The sequence below is a fragment of the Heliangelus exortis genome, chromosome 19 (assembly GCF_036169615.1).
Source record: "Heliangelus exortis chromosome 19, bHelExo1.hap1, whole genome shotgun sequence".
Taxonomy (NCBI): domain Eukaryota; kingdom Metazoa; phylum Chordata; class Aves; order Apodiformes; family Trochilidae; genus Heliangelus; species Heliangelus exortis.
This window is the reverse complement of record NC_092440.1, coordinates 3,750,583-3,776,259: the sequence shown is the minus strand read 5'-3', so window position 1 is coordinate 3,776,259 and position 25,677 is coordinate 3,750,583. Positions and strand designations below refer to the sequence as shown.

The 25,677-nt window shown below is 45.8% G+C and overlaps 2 protein-coding genes across 2 annotated transcripts; both read right to left on the bottom strand.

The window, feature by feature from the left end:
• Window positions 1-96: 96 nt before the first annotated feature.
• Window positions 97-17,504, bottom strand: RNF10 (ring finger protein 10). The gene is made up of 17 exons (XM_071762898.1): window positions 16,897-17,504; window positions 12,984-13,186; window positions 11,837-12,036; window positions 10,691-10,781; window positions 9,510-9,694; window positions 9,298-9,434; window positions 7,709-7,869; window positions 7,038-7,166; window positions 6,623-6,881; window positions 6,266-6,399; window positions 5,724-5,841; window positions 5,289-5,390; window positions 4,677-4,811; window positions 3,810-3,907; window positions 3,545-3,605; window positions 3,234-3,392; window positions 97-2,379 (listed from the first exon to the last, which is right to left on the bottom strand). The coding sequence occupies exons 1-17, from the start codon at window positions 17,057-17,059 to the stop codon at window positions 2,303-2,305; spliced, it is 2,412 nt and encodes an 803-aa protein (XP_071618999.1). The 5' UTR covers window positions 17,060-17,504; the 3' UTR covers window positions 97-2,302.
• Window positions 17,505-22,197: 4,693 nt separating this feature from the next.
• Window positions 22,198-25,003, bottom strand: LOC139805012 (dynein light chain 1, cytoplasmic-like). The gene is made up of 3 exons (XM_071762934.1): window positions 24,844-25,003; window positions 24,144-24,281; window positions 22,198-22,798 (listed from the first exon to the last, which is right to left on the bottom strand). The coding sequence occupies exons 2-3, from the start codon at window positions 24,273-24,275 to the stop codon at window positions 22,661-22,663; spliced, it is 270 nt and encodes an 89-aa protein (XP_071619035.1). The 5' UTR covers window positions 24,276-24,281; window positions 24,844-25,003; the 3' UTR covers window positions 22,198-22,660.
• Window positions 25,004-25,677: the final 674 nt, after the last annotated feature.

The following is a 25,677-nucleotide window of genomic DNA, read 5'->3' as shown; positions in this document are numbered from 1 at the left end:
CCAGTTGTGTACATAGGAGCAGAGACAAGAGGGAATGCAAGGCAGAGCTGTAAGGCTCAAGTCCATCCAACCCATTATAAAACTCATAGGTACAAGTACTGCTTAGATATTTATTAAGTTTACACCAATCAGTTACAGGAAAGTAGCATTGCTGGTATTATCTCCTGAATCCATAGGAAACCAGATAGAACCTGAAGATACTGTCCTGAAGACTGCCCCTGCAGAAAGGACAGTCTTCCTTTCCTGCATCAATTCCCTTGTTCTAGTGCCTGTGAAATGTGGAGGTGAGTTACACCAGCTCCAGCTATTCTGTCTCTCTTCCCAATGCAAAGAAAAATTGATTATAAATGCAGAGATAATAGAACACAATGGGTACTGGTTAGACACTAAGTAGTTACTCCTGTTCCATGGCTTTAAATTACTATAACAAACAGGAAACAATAGTACTGTGAACACAGCTCACTGCATACTTGACTCTTTTACTCAGTTGCTTTCTCTCCCCTCACCAGTAGTTTTCCAGTGTGCATGTGAAGCATTAACAGTAAACCAGGTATCTTGTCTGAGGATTTCTGCACTCTAGACAAGCTGTGTTGTCTTTCCACCAAGTGTAGTTAGTTGTGACCTAGCGTGAAGTCAAGCTGCTTTCAAAGAATCTTTTCCAGGTTTCCTCTATCCTGTAGCAGTTCAAGTGTTCTTTCCCTCTCCCCTGGCTTCTCTTTGGTACTGGCTCCCCTGTGCATGTGCTGAAGTGCCTTGAGGAAGTACTTGTATTATATGGAGCCTGTTGCTTTCAGATCAAGCATCAATATATTGATAGACATTTTTTAAATAGGGACCCAAGCAATGACTTTACCAATGACTTTACTCTGGGAGTCAAACTCAAAGCTTCATTGCTTAGGCCAATCACAGTGGCAAAGGGAGAGAGAGCACACAAATTGAAGCCCATGCAGTGCAAGTGGGGCTGAAGATAACAGACACCCACCAGTCTTGCACTGCAAGTTATTGCCAGCTCCCTGTCACAGATTCTGGCAGCAGGAATGTAAGATCTGAATCTGTGCAGCTCAGTGAAACAGTGCTCCCCACTGATAGGAGAGTTCAGTCACAGCTCAGGCACTGTGCAGTACTGGAAGTGGGTGTGCTTATGATTTATTGCAACTGTTGGCCTTGACTGGTACATTGCACCCAGAGTTCATTTTATTCAACAAAATCCACACCACTTAACTCAGTAGCTCAAACCAAACCACGAGCAGTGCAGAATGTGACCACCCAAAGAAAGAGCAGGGAGGGGTCCAGAAGAGGCATGTTTTTAGCCTGAGGGGCTTAGCACAGATCAACTTACATCCCAGAATGAAGCAGATACAGGCCCTTACCCCAGCACAAGAGACTCCAGTTTCTTTCTGGGGATAAAAGTTATCTACAGACCTCAGCTATGAGTTGTTCTTCCAATACAAGAGCAGCCAGTGTCCAAACATATTCAGGTAGCTATCAAAAGCCCTAGGGTGGAGTGTTTATTCTAGATGATCAGGTTACAAAGAATGTGTAGCCCATAATTGGAAAAAAAAAAAAAAAAATTAGCAGCCTCACTCACCCACATTAAAACATATTTGAACAACTGAGAGAAGCCAGGAGGTTCCTCCTACCACTAGTGCCAGAACACATTATGAAATACACAAATTCATCAAGAATCACTCCAAAACCAAACAGCCAAGTTCTGTTTTACACTCACCTCAGCTTTAAATCTTTCCAAGCCAGGAGAACAGGAGGAATTCTTGCTCTTTAGAAAAAGAACAGATATAGCAGCTAACACTCTAAAGCCAGGAAGCTCTTTTGCCCATCTCCAGTGCAGCAGAAACCAGTTTCTCAAGAGAGAAGTTTAACAGCTTTACTGAAACAGCACGACTGTCACAGTTGGATGGACTTCTGCCCATGAATACTTCCAGGGAAATAAAGGCTTTCTGCCTCTTCACTTAGGTAAAATTGCAGTATTCAGGCAGTGCCACACAGCTGTTAAGGCTTTCATACTGTTTATTAAGCCAAAAGAACTGACTTGGCACAGACTACAGGCCTTGGCTGATTTGTCTCTGGGATGTTTTTCAAAACTTTGTTTCAGTATAAACTGATAAAGCAGCTGGAATTAAAAGATCTTACTTCAACATATACTGACATGGTTTCCTCCTGAACCCTCTTGAAGCCCTGGAAACACAAGTTTAATCTGTTCAAATTGAAATACTTAAACTATAGCAGCAAAACAAAGCAAAACAAAAAGAAAACCAGGAGAGGAAATTTCTCTTGAATAGCAGAATCATTTCGTGTGAACAACAGAGGTGCTGAACAACAGCTTCTGCTTCTGTTTCTTTCTTTTCTTGCCTCCCTTTTCCTCTGTGAAGAATTAAAATGATACTGTCATTTCTTCTCATGGAACAGTAATACAACACAGAAATGGTAACTGGTCTTTCCCAGTCTAAATGATTTCTACAGGTCTGTGAAACTTCCAATGAACTAAGTGAACACCAGGCAGGTTAAAAAAATAAATAGTGGAGACAAACTAAGGGAGACTCCACTACACCTCTAATCATGCCTAACTGATTCTGCAACAGCAGATCCTGAGACAGGCAGCAGTTTCCCTTTCAGACAAGTATCACTGTCAGCCATGTCCAAGAACACTACACCTGGGGCTGACACTTGACTTCACTGAACCTACCAGACCCTCCCATCCAACTCTCTCCATCACTCAGTTCAGTCTCCAAACAGAAGCCAAAGATAAGCACCAGACCTGAGCATTATAAATAAGTATTGTCAGCCAGGACCAGGCTTAGAAGTGTTCACATCAATTTGTTCCAGACTACCTATTTCAAATTTCAGCTAGCAGTTACCTTGACATTTTGGTCAAACTAAAGTGGTAGTTCAGCAGCTCAGGTATTTTTAGCTTAGAAGTGCATAAACTGAACTTCCTCAAGATAAAAATTAAGTTCCAGTAAAGACATGGCAAACATGATTGTCAAAAACCATCTTTGTCCTAACAGAATGTTTTTGATCTTCTTAGCTTCCACTAAGCTGCTTTAAGCTGACAGAAACTCTGGTCAAACTGTTCACAACCTGACAATTTTCAGGACTGCTCTGCAGCAAAGTTTTGGTCCCCAAAAATGCTGCTCTTACTTCTCCCAAAGGAAAAAGGGGAAATAGTAATTTTTTTCACTTCAGAAATTTTTCATGCCTCTCATCCTGCCTTTTACCTGATAAATGATCAGCTGTGGACGGGTTGTCCAGTTTCAGGAGGGCTGCCTCAATTGCTTGGCTGAAGGAATTCTGGAAGCTGGGTACAGGGACACGGTCAGAGCTGTCACTTTCTCCATCACTATCTACTGGCACAGGGAGAGCCAGAGTGCTCTCATCTGAAAGAAAGAAAAGGTCTTGAGAGTCAGAAGGCTTTATAAAACTTCTGTAGTGCCAATGTCCCTCCACACTTGAGATGTTTCTTGGGAAATTATGAGAGTTCTTAGCTGCATGGTAAAGAACTTGAAGAATTAATACCAGATTTTCTTACCTCTTGCCTTCGGAGCAGATTTAGGCCACGCTTCTGGTTTTGCCTTTCCAACTCTCAACATCTATCAAAAGAGTTGCAAAATATGATTAAATCCCATGTTCTCGAACAATTCTCCACAAAAATCTAGGACCTCCTGCAAGCCTGGAGTGTTGTCTCTGTAAGATTTATCCCACGTTGTTTATGTGGGAGCCAACTGTGTTCTCAGTCTAATCCCCAACTAAGATACAAGTAATTTGGACAAGATTTACTCTGCTACATGGCTTACCTGGGCAAACGAGGGGAAGGGAGACTCTTCTTCTAAACTCCCACAGAGCAAGGGGCTGACCTGGCTGGCAGCAGGTGACAGTGGAGTTGGAATAGACTCTACAGAGAAAGCAGCAAGTAATTAGAGCCAGCTGCATTTGTCAAAGGCACTTATTATGCTGCTTATCAGGATGAAGCAGAAATAAAGTTTTATTATCTTATGTAATTAACCATTTTCATCTCATCAGTTCTACCCATTAGTCTTGCAGTGAGACCCTTCAGACTCAATCTTTCTAAGGGAGATTTTAATTTGGGGTGGTGGTGTTTGCTTATTTTGGGATGCTTTTTTTTTTTTTTTTTCTTTTGGGCTTTTTTGGGCAGCTTTTGTTTGGTTTGAGAAAAACATTTAAGAATAGTTTCAGATTTTTATGAACTGCAAGATAAAACACTTGCTAAAGCATCACTGGACAACAACCTAACTGAGTGCTCATCAACTGTGTTTTATTTTAGTATAAAGTGGTGAGGAAGATGAGAGAGGGGTAGAAAGACAAAACGCCAATAGTGTTTTACTGGCATACAAACTATTCTCCCTTTTTGAGATTTTTTTTTCCTTTCTTCTGCCTCAGCAAAGATTTAAAACATGGCATAATTACAGTGCAGATATCATATTGTCAAGTGAATCTCATATTGTGAACCAAAGGCAGTAAAAACCAGACAAAGGATAAGAATGCTTCTTAGCCATGTCAGCCTTTTCTGCATGAACTCATAGACCATCTAGGAAAGCAGCAGTCCTTGATCTTAATATCTTAAGTTTAGCTTGATGACCTGAGCAGTAGATCCCCAAAAGAATGATCAAGAGGTAGATATGATGTGTTTTCCAGATGCTCACCTGTCTGAAACACAGGACTTCTGCCAAGAGGAGACAGACAGAAGCTCTGATGATCAATGCTGTTAGTTTCTCCAGGGCAAGTGGTAAAAGCAGGGAACTGCTGCAGATTCTCTAAAGCAATATGGACCTCTGGATCTAGAAAGAGGTTTGGGTAGGACTGTCACTATGCAAGTTGTTTCAGGGTCTAGGAGGTACCAATTCAATTTTCTTTCCACCCTCTATTTTGGAGCCCAGTACAAGCCCTGCTGATGGATGGAAGCAGTTCCTATGCATTTTTTTTTCCTTCAATTTTCTATCTATATAGTGAACACTATAAAAACAGAAACTAAGAATCCTGAGACCTACACAGACCATGGAAATAGCTGTGCCCTCAAATGCCCTCTGTCTCTCCCATAACATGCAAGTATGAAGCAATTGCATAACATCATTTAACATCCTGACTAACCCAGCTTGTATTTTTCACTCCGCAGCCGTTGTTTCTAATACTTTGTAATCTTTTTCCAAGTGCACACTGCAAAATAAAGGCTTTAGAGCTCATCCTATAGCTCAAGGAATCAGCTCAGAAACTAAAGATGGCTGGAAATCCACCACTTATGCTCAAGCATGACTTACATTTTCCCTGTTTCTTGTTTTCTTCTATCTCAATTCTGCGTTCACGCCGTCGTTCATCACGAGCTTTCTTCTGCCGGAGACGTTTCCTTTTTTCAAGGTCATCTAAGAGCAAAGCACAGCATTGGATATAAAAAACTCTACACCAATATTTTGTCAATATTTTCTCCAGCTTTGAAAACAATTCAGTTTACATTTCAGTATTCAGTTACAACAAATCAGTAACAAAACATGCTTACAAACAACATATGCTCTTTCAAGCATCAGGCTTTTTTATTCTTTGTGTAATTGTTGCCTATAAAAGCAGTAAATTGGGGTTGTTCTGTCTAGAAGTCATCAGACAGCTGGTGCAAAAGAAGTAAAGCTGTTCTTATTTCTGCCATCACAGGATAAGAGCGACTTCCCCTTCAGCCTCACAGATATGAGAAAGGTACCAACCTGAAAACAACTCTAAGGTCTCCTTAGAGATGATGGGTGGCTTCAGAGCCAGTTCACAAATGCTGAACTCGCAGGTCAGAGGCAAATGGCAGAGGTAACGATGACGCTGTCTTATATCCTGGTAACAAAAGAGCAGATCTATCACCACAACATCACAGATATATCATCCCAAGGTCTAGAGGCTGCCATAGTGATGGAGATATAACACCCAGCATTCAAAGATGTATGATCTGTCTAGTTCAAGCGGTATTATATGGGAAAGGAATTTACTTTTTTTAAGACAGCTTCAAAACCAAACCAATCTTATGCTTGCAATTCTCTTCTAGATCTTACCACCTTCTGAAACAAACAGAAAGCAAGACCACAGCCTACTTAAAACACAGCATAAGTTACTGCACCTTACACAGATGCCCACCACAGATTAGCAAGCCTACCCAGTTGCCAATTATTTATTACTGAAGTAAAAGAGTCTCATCTGCCCACTATAGTCATCAATCAGCTAAAACAAGGGCCTTTAAGTATTAAGAGGCCAAAATAACTACCTCTGTCATTGAGTAGCCAGTTATCTCCACTACAGCTGCAGTTATCTTCTCTGGGCTCTTCTCCAAGCTGCCATATTCACGAACGAGGCATCGAACATTCACAGGGTGAAGATACATACACTGCCCATCCTCCGCTGTAAGAGAAAGTATCACCACCTGTTCTTTGTCTGCTAATTTTCAATACCCTTCCCCCCACCTCAGTACGTTCTCCAGTAAAAAAAACTTAAACCTCCCTCCTGAGTTTGTGTGGGACCCTTATCACACAGGGGTTAGCTGCATCTAATGAAGTCACAAACATTGTCCTCAAAAAGGATGCCAATCTCTGCCCTCATATTTCTAGGATTTCATTGCACTGACCTTGATAGAAATAGTAAAAAGGAGAGCTGCTAAGATGTCCACTGCTAACTGTCTCTTTTGATTCGAGGCAGCTTGGTTCATCTGGATTTGGTTCTTCTGTTGTGTTCATATCAGGTTCCCCTACGGTGTCTGCTTCAGGTACTTCCTCTTCATCCAGCATGGCCTCTTCTGCTTCCACAGGAGGTGAAAAGGAACTTGCCAGATTTGAGCAAGGCTCCACAAGCTCCTCATCAAATGCAGAGAGATATTCCACACCACACTATCACAGCAGAGAGTGCACAGTTAGTACCACATCATTCCCTTTAAAAGGTTATCATCTCTGCAAAACTCTTTGGCATCATTTCGCCATACACTGCAGTGTAAAGTGGCAGAATTAAGTATTAACAAGATCTGCCAGAGCAGAGTTGTCACACACCTTTTTCTCTTGGGGAAGTGCAGGCTCCACAGCCTTGGAGCTTTCTAGGACCAATTGTTCTACAGCTGCATTGATTCCAGCAATGCCATTTTTCTTGTTCTGGTCAGCAGAGAGTGCTGCTTCTCGCTCCTACAGGCAATTCAAAAAGAAAAGTTTCAATTTACTGTTTAAGCCAGTAGACTATCACTATAGTTATTTTTAGTCTTGAATTATACTTCAAGTTATGCTAGATCTATAATTCATCTGTGAGAAGGAGTAAGCCTTGAATAGAGGCTTCTTGTTACTGTAGAGCACACCCATTGTAGAATGCCTAAAGGCTCTGATGTTCTACACGTTTGCTCATGTCTGTCAGGTAGGAGTTGGAAGTTATGCCAGACATTGCTGGATATAAAAGGGAAACATCTTCCTTTGAAAGCTGAACTCCTCTACAAATAACAAACGAATACCATTCAGTAAAAAGCATTCTGTTATCCTGAACATCGTGCCAGATACCTAAGGTCCAAAGGTTATAGTTTCCTCCTAGATTTATAATGCTATTCTAGCAGCAAACATCACCACATTACATGTATGTACATCCTGGAGACCAGAATAATCACACACAACCACTTAAGCAGCAGAACAGAGATGCTCAGTACTCAATATGCTCTTAAAGCCTGCAAAGAGGTTCTCACCTTAAGTTCCTGGATAGCTGCCTCAATAAAGCAAGCCTCTGGGGTGTGTTTTTCTTCTTCGTACTGTTTTAGTAATGCTGCTTTCTCCTCCAGGATCACCAGCTGCAAGACCTGCTCCCTAGATGCCAGAAGCAGCTTTGAATACTGACTGTGCTGGTCATCTGAACAGAAAGAGCACCAAATCATTAACATCCACTTTTAGAGGCACCAGTTTAAATTGCTGTTTCTTCCAAAGGTTTGTTACTGCTCAATTTTATGAGTTAAACCACCCCAGGGCAGACAACACTTACTAAGAATTTTATACCTGCCCTGCTACACACATCTCTTTCACATCTTACATTTCACCACTCAGTTGCCACACATCAAAAAAGTATAAATTTCTGTGCTGTGGAAGCATCATCTTTCAGAAGCCTTGAGTGGTAAGAACTTCATGCAACAATGCAGTCTGCAGCTTCTTCCTCTTCCCCACACTGTAAAATATCACAGCTAGAAAGTTCTGCAGAAGTGACCTCTGTTTCAGCTTGAACTTGTTTGTAAGCATGTAAGTATAGAAAAATCAAGCAAAACATTATCACGAGCTTTCATTATCAAGCACAGCAGAAATAGGCTAAAGAATTGCAAGTAGAGCAAAAAGTAGTCTTTGTTATTAGAGAGCTATCTTATCTGTAAACTTTAGAGTAACCATAGCATATTAGTACAGTGCCTATACTCACTGCTCCTCAAGGGTCCAACCTTGTCTATAGAACACCAAGCTAATGCTGAATTTGCTGTATTTAGAATTATCTCAAATTACATATTTGTTATTTTATTTGGTTTATGAAAGTATTTAAAGTCCTTCGCTTTCAAATACTGAGAAACATGTAAGCACACACACACTGCATGCTGGTTACCCATCATGTGTTCAGAGGTTTGACTTTTTACAGTTTAAATGAGCACAGCCTTTCATAAATGTGACTGCAAAATGAAGGGTGCTAAGACAGCCCACAAAACAGTAATGTTATTCCTTTAGTCACAACTTTTTTGTGATACTAACATATAAGATGATGATGTGTTAGTCACAGTTCTTGACTGGAGAAAACTGAAGTAGTCAGGCATGTTTGGAATACTTTTGCACTAAGTTTGATCATTTCCCCATATCATTCACAGATTTTAGTAGACAAGTGAAAACCTTGTTAAAGATTACATCCTTGAAATAGTTTAGAAACAGAGACAGTTATTTTTACTAAGCTGTATAACAAGGATCCAGGAGGCAAAAAGGGACACAGAAGAGCCCACAAAAGCAGCAGAAATCACACCATTGACTGTACAATACAAAATACACAGCAAATGCCTACCAGTGATAAAGAAGGCTCACGGTGCAATAATGTGAAGTGAAACAGCAAAGACTTTAAAAAAAAAAAAAGAAAAAACAAAGCCAACCAAAAACACGGGCAGAAATCTTGTTATTAATATTATTGATGTGTGGTCATGAAGGTTTTCAGCAGCTAAAACCCATGTGACAACATGGTGATGCCATGGTAAATCCTCTCTACCCAAGTCTTAGAAGAGTTTGGAGGAGGATGCCACCCCCCAGTGCTCAGTGCACTCACCTCCGATGCAAACAGGCTGCACCACATTCATCCACTGAGATTTGGGCAGTGCTGTCAGAACACCTTTCTCTCTTCTCATAAGTTGCATCGTAATGATATCACCAATTGCATACTGACGTGTTTCCATAGCAACAACACTGCAATGTAAGGAGGAGGTTAGTAGGATAAAAATAACGTTCCAAGAAGATGCGTCATTTTATATCAAATCTCACCTCTTGAGGTCCTTCTTGTGAACAGAGCTATAACAAATAGGACATTTACTCCAGGCCTTTTCACTCAAGGAGAGATAGTGAAGGATACAAGCCCAACAGAAGATATGTCCACAGCGGGTGATCTTTGCTGCAGTTGGTGGGTACAGACATATTGGGCAAGAGGGCACTTCATGGCTACAAATTCGCTGAAATGGCATGAGAATAGTACAAGTTTTAGACTTGGAAATCAGCTCCTGTGCTGCAGAATAAGCCAACTGTAAGATCTGCTCTAACATACTAATCTTCCAGCTCTTTAGACTGCTTATTTAGAAAGAAATGAAGTACACTGTGAACTAAGAACACCTTCAGACTCGACACGGAATTAACTTCAAAGCCACCCATCTGAAATGTCTACTCTAATGACATCAAAAAAGTGATTCTTCTCATGTTTCCCATCATATATTCATCATTTCTAAGAGCAGCATCTTCACCAACCCAATTCAGACAGTGAGGAGACAGCTGTCACATCACTTACACAAGCAGACTTGTGCAACCCTGTTTCACTGTGAGGCTGAACTTACCTATTTCCATGAACAAGCCAGTTTAGTCAGGCACTCTGTTAGCATCTGTATGTGGCAGAGACAACTGCCACACGACCACCTAGATTTTTCAGCTCCCTTGTATTGTCAGGTACCAGTATGGCTACACCACACAAAGATTACTCTTGGCTCATATTAAGTTTCTACTTGAGGCAGCCCAAACTTCTGACCACAGTTCTCAAGAGATTTTTCATTTTGTTGCTAGGCAAGATGGACCACCTATGCACAAAATAATTCTTCAAAACTCTACACTCCAGTCCTTTTCCATGGACTCCTGCCCAAGTTTTCTGTTAATATCTCGATCACAAGGACTCTGTCTACAGAATGTCAGATACTATTTTTGATGAGCTCCCATCTGCGAAAGCAAGGAGAAGCTGCTAATTTTCCTAATAGATTTTAGCACTTCTCTTTTCCTGTCATGAAAGTATTTGATAATATATTCCATGACAGATCTTTCCCAGTATTGTGGGAGTGACAGAAGAGGCCTTAACTCAAAAACAGCTGAGGTTTACGTAACATCACAGAGATAAAGAGGCAGTGAAAGACAGGGTGAGCTTCTCAAGAAGAGTAATAAAAAAAAAAATCTAGCCCATCACAACTGACCACTTGCTCCACAAAGTCCCAGTTGACCAAGGTATCTGGATCAGCAAAGTGGACTGTGTAATCCTGTTCTTCAGAGACAACAAACTGGCAGCTGGGGAAAGGCAAAGAGACAGATGATCCACTCAGTTGTTTCTAAAAATTCTTTGAGAACAATCCTATAGGATTCTCTGAGCTTCTTCTTTGTCCAGCAGAAAACTGCTGGATGCAGTCAGTAAATTCTACTACCAATAAACGAAGAGTTCAATTCACAACCACATTTCCAGAATACAGGTGTGTCTATTTTCAGTTAGACACAGTATCACATACTAACTACAGAATGAGCCAGACTGAGTGGTTTTCCAGAAACATGTAGGGAACAGCCAGCTCCATCAGGGATGTTTTAACAAAAACAGGGAAGCCACAATTGGAAAAAATATGCCCACAAAATCTGCAATGCCTGGGTTTCCTGCAAAGAGGCTTCACTATAAGAAGGCACATAAAAATAGGGAAAAATCAGGAGTATCTATGCTGAGAATAGTTTTTATTATCTTTAACATGATTAAATACAGAAGTCCTGAACACACTTCAAATTCCAGTGAAAGTGACCAGTATTTCCAGTCAAAAGCAATTCTGCTGCTGGATTACTATACTGATCATCATTTGGGTTATACTACATACCTAGGAGCCTGGGGAAAAAAAAATTAATCAGTGGCTTAAGAACTAAGACTCATATGAGTAATTGCTTCTGGGACTTAAAAATTCACATTAGCTTTCATCCAGCAACTGCAATCCCTACTATATCTCAACATACTGGTTGTTTGTTTTTTTTTAAAAAAAAAACCACCATCTTCAGTAGGGGAACTGCACAGGTCTTCCCAAATGGAGTGTCACATTCCACAGGGGATGCTACAGTATTAGAGCAGAAGACTAATTGGTTTGTATCTAAAGGACTCACTCTATCAGATACCTTGTAAATAGGTAAACAACTGGATAGATTTTTATCCCTTTTGGGTACAGTCATTAGCATTAAAAACATTATGGAGGAAGTAACTTCAACCAGGAAATCCCAAACAAGCAGTCAAGGTCAAACACAATTCCCTGGCTGATCATCCCTCACAGCTCAGTGTCTCTGTGGAAGTCTAAGAGCCCTGCTGGTCTTCCACTCACTTGGCCTGTAGGAAGAGCTCCTTGTTGAAAGGCTTATGTCCCCACTTGTTCCTTTTCCCCCAGTTGCCATGTCCATTCCCATCAAAATGGCCTGCTTGGCCACGGGGTTCAAAAGTGAAGTTCAGTAAGTGGTTCAGATTAATCTTCTTGGGACCAGAGAATTGGGCAGGGCTGAACTCTGCCCGCCGAGCCTCTGCTACCTAAGAGACAACAGCATTTATTAGAACTTGGTAGAATATACAGCAAAACCATCAGAACAAGTTGATATCCAGCCCCCACCAGTGATTACGTACAGATACGCAGCATCCGCTCACTCACCTTCTCCCACTCCAGTTCTGCAAATCAAGCAGTGCAGCGTTAGAAGTGCATGAGAACCTGAAAGTTAGAACTGAGTGGTCTTACCCCACACTGTGCAAGAGGAGGAGAGCATAAAAACAACCCACATAAGGACAAGTAAAAGCTGGCAAAACAGAGGAAAGCTTATCGAATCCTGGCAATATTCTTTCAGACAGCCAGTAATACAGAAGTCTGATTACTATTTACACAGGTTGTACTTGTTTGGGTTAGTTTTCATGTAACAAAGCAAAGAATGAGAGTTCAACAAAGACAGCAGCTAAGTTTTGACAGTCAGCACTTTAGGCGAGCAGTGTTGCTCATCCACTAAAACCAAGAAAAACAAAGTGAAATCAATCAAAACCCATGAATGGTCTACAGTATTTTGACCCACATTGGCATAAAAGCCTCATTCTGGTTTTACTCCACCTTCATGTCATCAAGGTTACCAGGATTACTTTCCCAATCCCACTGTGACATGCAAATGTATACACTGAAATAGACAAAGTCACCTCAGACTTAAAAGCTAGAAACTATTACTAGGTATTTTCATGAGATATGTACATGGCCTGTCTAGGTACCCATTCCTCACAGGGTATTTTTAAGTCTCTCAGAGCAGAGAGCACTCCTCTTCTGTTGTTGCCAAGTTGTTGTGCTCACACTCACTCTGGCATCTCAACGATGTTATCACCTCTTATGGCTCCTGCCCTTCCCAGCCCAGGAGCTGAACACAGAAGACCTATCTAAGCAGGTCAGAGTGATCCTCTCGTCCCAAGAAAGAAGGCCTTGGAGGTATGGCATTACAATTTCTCACCTCATCTCGTCTTCCACCATTACAAGAGCTAAAAAGTCTGCCACTTCCGCCACTACCTCCCCTTTGAGGGGGCATCTTGTTAAAAGCTTTGCTTTTCTGTGAATTGGAGCGACGGGACTGACTGGAAAAGTTCTCATTTTTTGAATATGAATTTTCTCTTTTACGATTATAACGCTGTTTGGATCCATTTGCATTCTTTCCATCTGAAAGGAAAAAACAAAACAAACAGGAATCAGCTTGGCTGTCCATATGTACTGCACCTCAGCCACTGCTTTGGGCTCTGGTTAAAAGGCTTGTGTTTTATCAGGACATCAACCCCCTTAGCAACACAAAGTATTCCTCCCCTAACACTGCCCAACAACCTGGTCAGAGAGTACAAAAGATGGATGTATTTGCTGTGCTTTTATTAGAATGACTGAGTTTTCTTTATCCAGTGAAGTCTCCCACTTTGCAAGACCCCATTCCCTGCTTCAACTCAGTTCTGCTCCCTATGCTTAAAAGACCCTACCAGGTACAACTCTGGCTTTAGAATACCCTTTTTTCCACAAGGTCAACTCATGCTAATCGATCTTGAAGCACAAACTCAACACTTTTCCCTTGCAGGGCACATACCAAATATCTAAGTACTAAGTCCACCAACCTTTGCAACGTTTGCCCAAAACCAGCCAGCCCCCAAGTCACACTGGATACTCAGTAAGCATGACACAAACAACACTCATACAGCCCTTAGATCAATCTTACAAAAGCCTATTTAGTTTCTCTTTTCCCACTTTGTAGTCCTCCCCATCCTTTCCTATAAATCTTACATAGTAGGCGAACACACCCTGTGATTCAAGATCATTTCTCACATGGGTAGTTTTCAATACCAGTGTCTCCAGTTTTCCACTTCCCTGGCACCACTTCCAATCTTCTTGAGCATTTAAAACAGACGGAATAGAAGAATTCACACCAAGTCTCACTTTTTGGTTATTTTTTTCTCTCCCACCTGCACCCCCAAAAGGAGAGGGGCAGTGAACTGAAAGGCCTGTGTGTTTTTGCATTACTGAGAATCTCACTTCCTAAGAATAAGTACTAAAGTGGTTTGACTGGGTTTTGTGGTGGCCTGCTGCTTCTTGCTACAGAAGTAAAAGGACACTATCATTACTTTCACATGATATGACAGAGCCACTTTGCAGACAAACTTCATCACCAGAACTGATAATTTACTCTGCTGCTTGCCAGGCTAATCCTTTAATTCAGAATTAAACCAACTCCATCAGAACCACACATGTGTAACTCAAACACATGCCTGCATAGTTTGCAATGCTATAATGCACATCAGGCTAGAAAGACATGGGCTGAGTGTTATCAAGAAAAAAAACATACCAGAAGCTGCCAAGTACTGAGGGTGTGACCCGGTCTGGCTGAATGATTACTCTGATAGACATTTTTTTTTTGAGAGTGTTTGTAGGGAAAAAAGCTATAATCAGCACCACTGAGACTCTGGTTAAAAAAATGTAAGTAATTTTGGAGAGGTTTGGACTATTACTTCAGTTATTCAAGAGTAGAGCTTGTCAATTTAGAGTTCAACCACCCTCTTAAATCTGCATTTTCAGTGGGAGAACTAGAGGGACACATGTCCATTTTGTCTATACCAACTTTGATGTTTCTCTGCAGTCATCAACTGCAAAAAAGAAACAGCTCAAGAAGAGAAGTTCAGTCTAAAGTGGGTCTCTACAAGGGCCAGAAACAAGGAACAGCTTGTACCTGCAGCTGACAGAACTGCCTACTTACAGTTTTAATACAGTTAGTCACCATCAATATTCTCAGCCAGCTGGTTTACACACATTCCTGTCATACTACAGGACCTTTCAAACAAGCTCCAAGAGCCTTCTGGAGTCACTAAAATGACTCTCACATTTTACAGCAAAGTCCCCTCCACCTGTGTCTTTTTAGGAAGGATCTTATGTAACAGTCTAACAATGATCCAAGTGTGATTTTACTGACTCCAAGTTTACTGTCACAGAACAACACCCTCGTGATGATCTGATCTCCTGACATCTGTGATTTCTCCTGCTACACATCACATTCGCCTCCAAAGATCCAGAGAGAGGAGATCAAGTTCCAAGAATTAAAAGCTGCTCTAGGTGATCACTTCTGTCCTGCAGCTGCAATGTTGGCTTGGTACTGGGGTGAGAACTGCAGCTTCCTTACATTTTCTTGGGCCTTTTCATTTCAGCAGAGCTGTGCTGAAGCCAACTGCATTGCATAAGGGGTTGGGATGGTGTATCACACTCAAGCCTCAGGGTGATTTCATGAAAACACACTGAAACTACTGCTAAGGCAAACATCCCAGTGAGCAAGAGGTGAGTGAGCAGTCACTCACCCAGCTAAGCATGCTCCCAATGTACTACTAAGGCAACTCAGGAATGTTTGTGAGAACTAATGTTGTCCCTCAGATCTTGAAGACTGCAGGGAAACCCAACAAGCCTATTTTCCCTTAGCTGCTTTACTCCATCCTAATGGGATGTGACTCCTATTGGTACACTAATATAACCCAAATAAACTTGTCTGATGGAAACTTAGAACTTTAGTTTCTACAGCCAAGTTTGAATGATAGCTGGAACCTAACTTCCACAGGTATCCTATTGCTGATGAAAAAAAAAAAAAAAAAAAAAAAGCTTTACAAATCAGTTAAGAATTCTTCCAGTAATGACTGCCTAAAAAGTTCTTCATAAGTCTTTCATGTGTTTGAATTCAAAGTTAAAATTTCACCATAATTGCATAGTAATGCCAAAACCTGGGGAGCTGTGGGTAAGCCACCTCCCTTATCACTCACTGCAGTCTATCCTGTGGAACATAAGTTAATATCAGGTGAAGAGCAGGTAATACTTGGTTACCCAGGACCCGAGCACTTTTAGAAAATCCAAAAAGGAGTTCAGACCTTTAAGTTACTCATTTTGTCCACACCCTGTAACACAATGCTGCTTTCTCAAAGACCTGAAGTAACACAGTTGAAACAAGCCACGGAGGAAGAAGGAAATTGGCACAGCGATGATGTAGCAACCTGTTGACGCTCTCACATGTACTTCCAGGACTAAAAACACTAATTTGGATCACTACTGCCCCACTTCTAGGTTTTAGGAAAAAAAAAAAAAGACACAAGGGTGCCAAGCACACTCCACTCTCAAACAGGTTTAGCAAACAGGAGGCAGGTCAGGTCTTACCTTGGGAAGACAGCTGACAGGAACCATAATGGCTCCTCCTGACTGCTGTGTCAGCAAAACAAGCTGATTGCAATGACAGAAATAACACTTGGGTTTCAATGCCAGATGTGCAAACATATGTAACTAACTCTGAGCTGCTCCAAAGTAGGTTACTGAACCACAGCCAGTGATGAGAATGCTGGGTATCGATAGAGGACTTCCCTATGCAAGATGTAAAATCACACCTGAGTACAGAACAAAGTTAAGGTTTCTCTTACTAAGCCCTGGCAAACATATGTTCTACTACACAAGCAAAGCTTTGGCTCTCAAGCTGATTACTCCAGTGCTAACAGAGAGAAAACATTAATCCTTAAAGGCTGAGGAGAGCAGGAACCGCAGCTCATCTAATAGGGAACAAAGCCGGAAGAGGAAGGAAAAAGAATGCAAAAACAAGCAGTGACCTGAAACGAAGCCTATCAGAACCCAGCTGGGAGACAAACAACCCGACAAGGGGAAGTTCAGATGCACCACAAACCCGACCCTGGCTCGAGGCAACCGAACCCCCCCGGCCTCACCCCCTTCCCCGTCCCGGGCTGCCACCGCTCTGACCCTACCTCGCCCAGGGGCCTTCGCCATCGGCCGGAACCCCCCGGGACTCCCAGCCAGAACTCCCTCCCTGCTCCCGCGCCCACAACCGCCCGAGCCCCCTCCTCCGCCTCAGCTCTCACCGCCTTTGGGCTTAGACTCCCCCGCGGCGGGACCGGCCGAAGCGGACCGCGGCTGCTGCCCTTTGCTGCCGGCCGAGGTGCCGGGCGGACCGGAGCCGCAGGGGCTGCTCTTGTCCATTCCGGAGGCGGAGGCGGGGGTCGCGCCGGGCGGGCTCTGCAGCATCAACGGGCGCCCCGGCGGGCGAGCGGCGGCCCTGAGCGGGGGGGCACGGCGGGCACTGGCGGAGCCGGCGGGGGCCCAGGCTCATGGCCCGCGGGGGCGACCGGCGGGGGCGGCGCAGCGCGGACTCGGGCTTCTTCATGGCGACATCTTCTCGCTGCTCAGCTCGAACCGGGAAAGGCCGCGGGAGGCCGGGCCGGGCCTGCGGGGCTCCGGGCGAAGAAGGAAGGAGCTGCTCACGGAGCCCCGCGGGGCCCGGCGCTGCCTGTCGCCCGAGTGGTCGGGGCCACCCAGGCACCCACCGGCTTCTCGGCGCCGCCCCGGCCTCGACCCCGGCTCACCGGAGCCGCCGCCGCCGCTGCCCCGTAATGGCGACGAGTCGCCCGCAGCACTGCCCGGGACCCGGATGGAGCCGTTCCCGGACGGACCCGCGGGCACCACGGGACTCGTAGTCCCCGCCCGCCGCCAAGCACGCCGGGACCTGCAGTCCCCGGTACCGCTCCCTCCTCCCCCGACCTCCGCACCGGCCCCGCCCGCTCCGAGCTCCCGCCCCGCCACCCAGCCCCGCCCGGGCGGCAGAAAGCGCTCGGGACCACCCCCGACCTCTCCGGCAGCGCTGCCCAGCACCCAGGCCCGCACCGCCATGCGGGACCCGCGGCCTCGCCCGGGACGAGGCACCCGCCGCCGCCGGCACAGCGGCACCGAGCGGCCAGAGAGAACGAGCGGGCGGCCGAGACCCATCGCGTCCTTTATTCTCCACAGCGGCTCTCCCAGGGGCAGCAGCAGAACAGAAACAGCTCAGGCTTTGCGGCAGTACATCCAGCAACATAACAGGGGAAAAATTAAAAAAAAAAAAAGCCCGCAAACAAACCACATCAGAAGAATCAGAGGGGGATGGGACAGAAAGAAATCAACCCCACGAGTTCTTAAGCAAGTATGAGCTGACAGTAGAAGGGGTTAAGCTTGTGAACTACTGGCCTGGGAAGGTATAAAGAACCAAGTATTTCCACTGAGTTGTAGCACACAACTGTAAAATTAAAAAGTTACTCTATAAAGCTTAATTTAGGTGTTACTTTTTAAACTTCCCCAGAAGAGCAATTCCCAGGTTTCTTACCAAAAAAATTATAAAAATGTAGTGGAAGAGTGCAAAAGAACAGAGCTAATAAATAACATTTCAGTAGAAGTCTCACAAAAGCCCTTTAACTCCTGCTTGCTCCCTATTATCTATTATCCTCAAAATTAATAACTAAATTATGAGAGTGGTTAACAGTGTTTAGTTATTCTGGGTCTGAGAAAAGAAACTGTCTTACAAAGTCAATCATACACATTCACATAGAAACAAGAATGCAAACAACACATCGAAAAGAGGGTACAGAACCATAAAACAGAGGCAAAACACAACAATTTTATTACCAAAGAAGCTTGCTCTGGGAGGAATACAAAGGAAGTGGGTTATGGTTTGGTTTGGTTTTCTTGTTTGTTTGGTTTTGGTTTGGTTTGGGTTTCTTGTTTAGTTTTGGTTTGGTTGTTTTCTATTTTCTCCCTAACTACAATAAACACATCCTAGCAAAATCCCTATCATTTCCCTTCAAGGCCAAGGTCTGCTTCCCCAGCAAGGCTTAAGGCACCAGGATTCATACTGTTAGCAGCTGAGTAATGAGGTCAGAGATCATGGACCAAGTACCTCTGAGGAGAAAAACAGTAACAGGACCCAAGCTAACGAAGATGGAGCAACTGGTCTCATAAATCACAAAATCCTTCCCTCAGAGCATTACCAGGCAGGATTATATTTCCTGTCAAACTCCTTTAGAAGAAGGAGTTCCACTAGGAACTCAATATTACTATTTAAGTGCTGTCTTTGGAGAGTGGAGGAAAGGACTTAAAGAGAGGGAACTGTGGAAGAGAAGGGGAAGAAGGGGAAGTGTATGCAAGGGAGACAGAAAGGAACATATGGACATTGGTCTGCAAAGAAAATCTGAATGGAATATCTTGTGCCCACTGAACTTGCCTCTCTAGAGCGACTTACCCACCAACATTTTTGCTGGCTTTCTGAAGTGCATATAACATTCAGAGGGAAGACATTACGAGCAAACACTTATCCCCTTTACATGATCTGCAAAGTTGAACACTGCATTCCTCCAGAGACTGAACATCACACTCCACGGCACCTTGCAACTCTTCGGACACGTCCGCGTCCTTTACCACAGCTGTCTGACCACTCGCGGTTACCTGTAATCAACAAAGAAAAGCTTTCACAGCCGCAGGATCCCCAGCCAAGCGCTCTCTCAGCTTCCATTATGCCCACAGAGGTCCCGGCCCTCCAGGCACCGCCCCTCAAGCACCGCCCCCGCGCAGCGCCCTGCAGCCATTGGTCAGCGCCACGGCCCTGCCGCCCGCTCATTGGCCAGGACCGGGGTGCGTTCCCTTTCATACCAGCATGCCCCGCGCCTCCACCCGTTGCCGTGGCGACGGGAACGCACGGTTGCTACGCAGCCCCGCAGCGCCCCCTACCGCCGCGGCGCCTGCCCACCGTAAAACGGGTGGGAGGAGCGGTACCGCCCGGCGGCTCCATCAGCGGCTGTGGAACCGGGAACGCTGCAAAGGAACAAGGAGGAAACAGCTAAGAGCCCTCGCGGCTCTCTGCCACTTTACTGCAACACCGGACTCCACCCGAGCGCTGTCCGTTGCCTCCAACCGGACACAAGAGTTCTCAGCACACCCAGGGAAGCAGCTTCCGAGGTTCTTCTCTGTAAGGACACTGCCACCAACAGGGACTTTGGGTGCTGCCAGTGCACGCAGGACACTGAGCTTATCTTCAAGGCTCCACACACCTACCAGTACAGTCCTTCACTGCATCAAGACCGTCCCTGGAGATATTTAAAAAGAGACTGGATGTGGCACTCAGTGCCATGGTCTAGCAACCACAGCGGTGGGTCAAGGATTGGACTTGATGATCTCTGAGGTCCCTTCCAACCCAGCCAATTCTATGATTCTATGAAGACACTGGGAGTTAAGACACTGGGCAACTGGACTGACACGGGTTTGCTGTAACTCCTGCACATCCCTGACAGAGCACGGTCCTGCTGACCACAGGGCTCCCCCGTGCAGCTCTGGGTTCCTGACTTACTCATGCATTTAGCTCAGTATTCAGATATTCTGAATATGAGAAAAGAATTCTTTGATAGGTGGTTATTCACAGGTAAATGGGGAGGAACAGAAGCAATGTTAGGGAAAAACAGAAAACAGCTGTAAAACTTCTAAAGATGGAAAACTTCTTTATTAGCAAAGAAGCTGACTTTGGAAAGAAAATAAATACAAGGCAATTTTAATCTTTTTTTTTTTTTCCCCTCAACACACCCACCAACCACTCCAGAAAAATCCCTGACCACCAAGGTCTGCTTCCTCAGGAAGGCTGAAGGCACACTAAGCTGCTACTGTTTCTGTGCAATCCTGTAAGCACAGGCAACTCTAAACAATGACCCAGAGCTCTAACCAGCTTCAAACATAAAAGTATTTACTCCATGCACAAGATAGAAAAGGGAATGCTTCTTCCCAAGAGGCACTTAGCTGCCAAATTTGCAACAATACACTGCAAACTGGGAGTCTCAAACTTCTGCAGAAGAAATCACAAGGAACTTAGAACTAACAAAGTTCTCACCTAAAAGTTGACTGCATATTTTCTGTCATTGATGTGTCTTTTTTTAACAAGTATCGCTTTCTGAAAAAGCAATTAAGAAGCAACATATCCTTTTAAGTACAAGGATTCCATTAGTTATTTCTTACAAATCATCTGTTGCTTACACAGCCAAAAAAAACCCCAAACCAAATAGTCCACAGCGCTCCCTAGATCAGCAGGACTAAGCCCAGGCACTGCAATTTCCCTCTCAAAAGTCACACCACATTCACAAACTATACCAATGAAGCACGAGGTCAAGCAATCATGTTTCCCTCATCATCCTCCTGAAGCCTACAACATTTTTCAAAAAACAAGACATACAGCTGTGCTGCAAGCAGAACATTCCAGTCACTCATTATATCCCATCATGTCCAATAATTCTCCAATGAGAAAACGCCCCCTAAGAGCCTGCAAGCATATTGCTGCTCTTTCGACATGTTCATCACTCATGATTGCCTGTATTGAGCAAAGAAGCAGAAAATTCAGCAGCAGCAGCAGCAGGCACCCTCCAGGATCCCTGCCCAGCAGTCTCAGAGGTGCCAGCACCCCCAGGCCGGTGTCAGGGCCGTGGCTGTGCTGCAGCGCTTTGCCGCTGTCAAAGGCTCGGGCACCGGCTCAACAGCCGCTCACATCCAGCACCCGCTTTCCGGGCTCTCCCGCCGACCCCGACACAGGCACCGCCGGGACAGGTCACATCCTCCCACCTCCCATCCAGCCCGGAGCGCCGGGAGCGGGTGCAGCCATTCATTGCCCGGCCCCGACGGCATTTCGGAAGGAAGGCAGGCGCCCGCTGCCCGGCTCGGATCTCCTCCTTCCCCAGGCCGGGGCGGCGCCCCTCACGCCGCTGCCCTCTCCGCTGCTCCCTGCTCTGTGGAGCTTCCCCTCGGCGACGGTTTAAAGGACCGCGGGGGCCTCCTCCCGCCCCGGCTCTCACCGCCCCTGGGCTCACCCTCCCTCACGGTGGCCCCACACGAGGCAGATCGCGGCTGCCACCCTTCGTTACCGGGCGCACCGGAGCGGCTCCTGACCATGGCGGAGGTCACTGCAGCACCAACAACGCCCTCGACCCCGGCTCACCGGAGCCGCCGCCGCCGCTGCCCCGTAATGGCGACGAGTCGCCCGCAGCACTGCCCGGGACCCGGATGGAGCCGTTCCCGGACGGACCCGCGGGCACCACGGGACTCGTAGTCCCCGCCCGCCGCCAAGCACGCCGGGACCTGCAGTCCCCGGTACCGCTCCCTCCTCCCCCGACCTCCGCACCGGCCCCGCCCGCTCCGAGCTCCCGCCCCGCCACCCAGCCCCGCCCGGGCGGCAGAAAGCGCTCGGGACCACCCCCGACCTCTCCGGCAGCGCTGCCCAGCACCCAGGCCCGCACCGCCATGCGGGACCCGCGGCCTCGCCCGGGACGAGGCACCCGCCGCCGCCGGCACAGCGGCACCGAGCGGCCAGAGAGAACGAGCGGGCGGCCGAGACCCATCGCGTCCTTTATTCTCCACAGCGGCTCTCCCAGGGGCAGCAGCAGAACAGAAACAGCTCAGGCTTTGCGGCAGTACATCCAGCAACACAACAGGGGAAAAATTATAAAACCAAAACAAACCAGAAAACTCGTAAAGAACTGAACATCATCAGTACTTACAAAGCACAAGCAGTAATTGGGCAATACTGTAGATGGGTATAAAACCTCAAAGGTAAAACTGCTCCAACAGTTCTAATAGCAAATAAGCAGCCTTCTGAAAAAAATAAATACAAGGAAGACTTTTTTGGTATTTTTCCTTTTTATATCCACTATGTAACATGATCTGCTACAGCATAATCCCTGCCATTGCCTTTGAAGATCAAGGCCTGTGTCCTCAGGAAGGCTGCAGTAACTAGTCAGTCAGCACATAGTCCTTGTAACAGGATGCAAGTTTCAGTAACAGTTCGTGGTTCTACCCAGACTTGAAAAGAAGAATAGCGACTTGGCCGAGGTAGAAGTAGATGAAGTGCTTGGTCTCATGAGTCACATAGCTGCCAAAGTTCCTTCCCACGATGCAGTGCCAAGTGGGATTGTATTTCTTGTCAAACTCCTGCAAAACAGAGAGCCAGAAATTAAGAACTCTTCTAAACAGGTACTCACTTTCCAAGCATGAAAGTTAGAAAAAGAGCAGATGCTCTTAAGTACTAGGATTATCTTATTTACATTCTTATTTTTCACCTGCTGCTTAGGTATTAAAAAAACCCAAAACCTACAAGTCAGTGCTTCCCATCTGAACTGTGCTAAGTTTAAAATACTGTTTTTGTTAAGGGAAAGTAGTCTCTCATTCCATAATTCATACTGTGGTCTGAAACTACAGCCCTAGAGTATAACTAATGTTATACTCACAGAAAGTAAGGAGTGATTTAAATTTCATTATTCAGCCACAACATGCATGCTGAAGGACTAACTACTCTGTGGAAAATTCTCTGCCACATACTCTACCACCAGTACCAAAAACAAACCAACCAACAATTAATGCTGTACAAATTTTAAACAAATCCCCTACAGATTCCCAATAGTTGCTACAAAGATTACCAGAAAAATACAAGACTGAACTCTTTTCCATTGTCATAGATACTTCCTGCATATAGTAAAAAAATGCCTGTTTTGTGGGCACAGCAAACCAGTATTTTTTTTAGTGGAAGCAGTCATTCTGCTTAGCTGAATTACTTTTTAAACAGCTCTTCCACTCAGATCATTTTAACTTCCACTGACGCTCTTTTGATTTCTCCATTCTACTGAGTTGACGAAGCAGGAAATATAATCAGAATGAGATCTTTCCCATGTTTAGTATTGTTAATCCTACATAAAGAATGACACAGACTTTGAAAACAACATAATCAGTACTACCAGCATTTTTTGTTAGTTTTTATTTTTGTCTGTTTCCTTGTGAAACTACATAAAGAGATATGTTATTGCACTGACTCGCAGCAAACTCTTTCCCTGCAATTTCTGACCCTGCCAGGCAGAACTGTGAGCAGATTCTTAAGATTAAGTTCAATAAACCTGAAACCAAGGACTATGTAAAACAGGCTCTCTCAGAGGAAAAGCTTAGGAGAGGTTTTGAAACCTTAGGAGATGCTCTGAAAAGAGCCCCTGTGTTGTGTTCCAGCTCATCAGTCACAGGGACAGTCACCTGCCACTCTGTTCACCTGGACAATGGGACAGCAGAAAAGACTTTGCTGCAAGACAAAAGTAGAAGGACCTGGAAATGTCCATGGAAAGGGTGGGGAAAGGAACATAAAGACACCTACAGCCTGCAGAGAAAGTCCCAACTTGATTATCTGGTGTCTCCAGAACTTGTTTCTCTAGAGCTACTTGCCTAGCAGCGTTCTCCCTGCTTCATTTTTCATGTGCACACAGATTTCAAGAAGAAGTTACAAGTGAGCACTCACCTTCTTTATGTGAGCAGCGATGTCCTTCTCGATGTTGTACTTCTCTAAGGCCTGCGTAGCACACTCCACAGCATCTTGCTGCATCTCTTCTGACATGTCCGCATTCTTGATTACTGCCTTTCGGTCACTCATGATTGCCTGTAGTGAGCAAAGAAGCAGAAAGTTGAGCAGCAGCAGCAGGCACCCTCCAGGATCCCTGCCCAGCAGTCTCAGAGGTGCCAGCACGCCCAGGCCGGTGTCAGGGCCGTGGCTGTGCTGCAGCGCTTTGCCGCTGTCAAAGGCTCGGGCACCGGGGAACGGCTCAACAGCCGCTCACATCCCACTTTCCGGGCGCTCCCCCCGGCCCCAACACAGGCACCGCCGGGACGGGTCACACCCCGCCGGCCACTGCCCCCCCCAGCCCCTCTACAGCCTGGCGCCAGCCGGGGGCCCCGGGAGAGGGCGCAGCCGCTCCGGCCCCGACCGCCTATCCCTGGCGAGGAGGGGAAGGGAGCCCCGGGCAGCTCCAGGAAAAGTCCCGCCTGCACGGCAAGGGTCCCGGGGTCGCGGTAAGGGGAAGCAGCTGCAAGGGAAGTGCCCTGGCACGGGTGAGCTGCCGGGGTGCCCGGACACCCCACTGCCCGCCCTCAGATGGGATCCAGCCCCTCGCGAGAGTGTTCCTCCCGCCCCAAGCTCCCTGCCAGTCGCGCCCCCCCCTCACCGTTTGGCGGGTGCCGCGGCACAGTCCCTGTGTGGAACGGAGCGGGCAGGGCTCACAGAAGAGCTGACACTCCACTCGCTCCGCCGCCGCCTTGGTTTAACCGACCCGCGCGCGCCGCCGTCGCCTACAAGAGCCCCTAGCCCCACCCCCTCCGTATTAGCTGCCAGCTATTGGTCATCGCCACCACTTCCTCGTGCGATCATTGGTCAGAAATGGCCCTTCTCGGAGCGTTTTACTGCAGCAGTTTGTTTCAGACCGGCATGCCTTGCGCCTGCATCTGTTCCCATAGCGACGGGAGGCCGCGGCGGTGCGGGCCGGGCCGCGGGCGGGGCTTCTGTAAGGGCTCGGGGTTCCCTGGGGGCTCCACTGAGGCGAGCCTTGGGCCATGGCGCGTCCGCAGCACTCGCTTGCAGGTTCGGCTGTTCTGGTTGCTCTCCAATGTGGCGCAGCCTCTGCTCTGGCTTGCTTTCTTGGTGGCTGAGCTGCCTGTACGTGTCTGGTCTCTGGTGTCTGTACAACGCCCTGTGACTGCAGCGTGAGAGAGGCTCTCCTGATCACTCTTCTGGTAGGCAAAGATCCTCTTTCGCTATAGCTGAGGCAGGTTAAAAAAAAAAAAAAAACAACAAACAAAAACAAAAAAATAACCAACCAAAAAAAAACCCCAAAAAACAAACAAAAAACCCCACCCCAAAATAACCAACCAACCAACCAAAAAAGTCCTAGAACGCTTATGACGCTTATAAAGCATAGAGTGGAAAAAAATATCTTAGGTGTTGCCTAATTCTGTAGATAAGATACAAGAAAATCATGGTAAGGTCTAAGGATGGTGCTGGA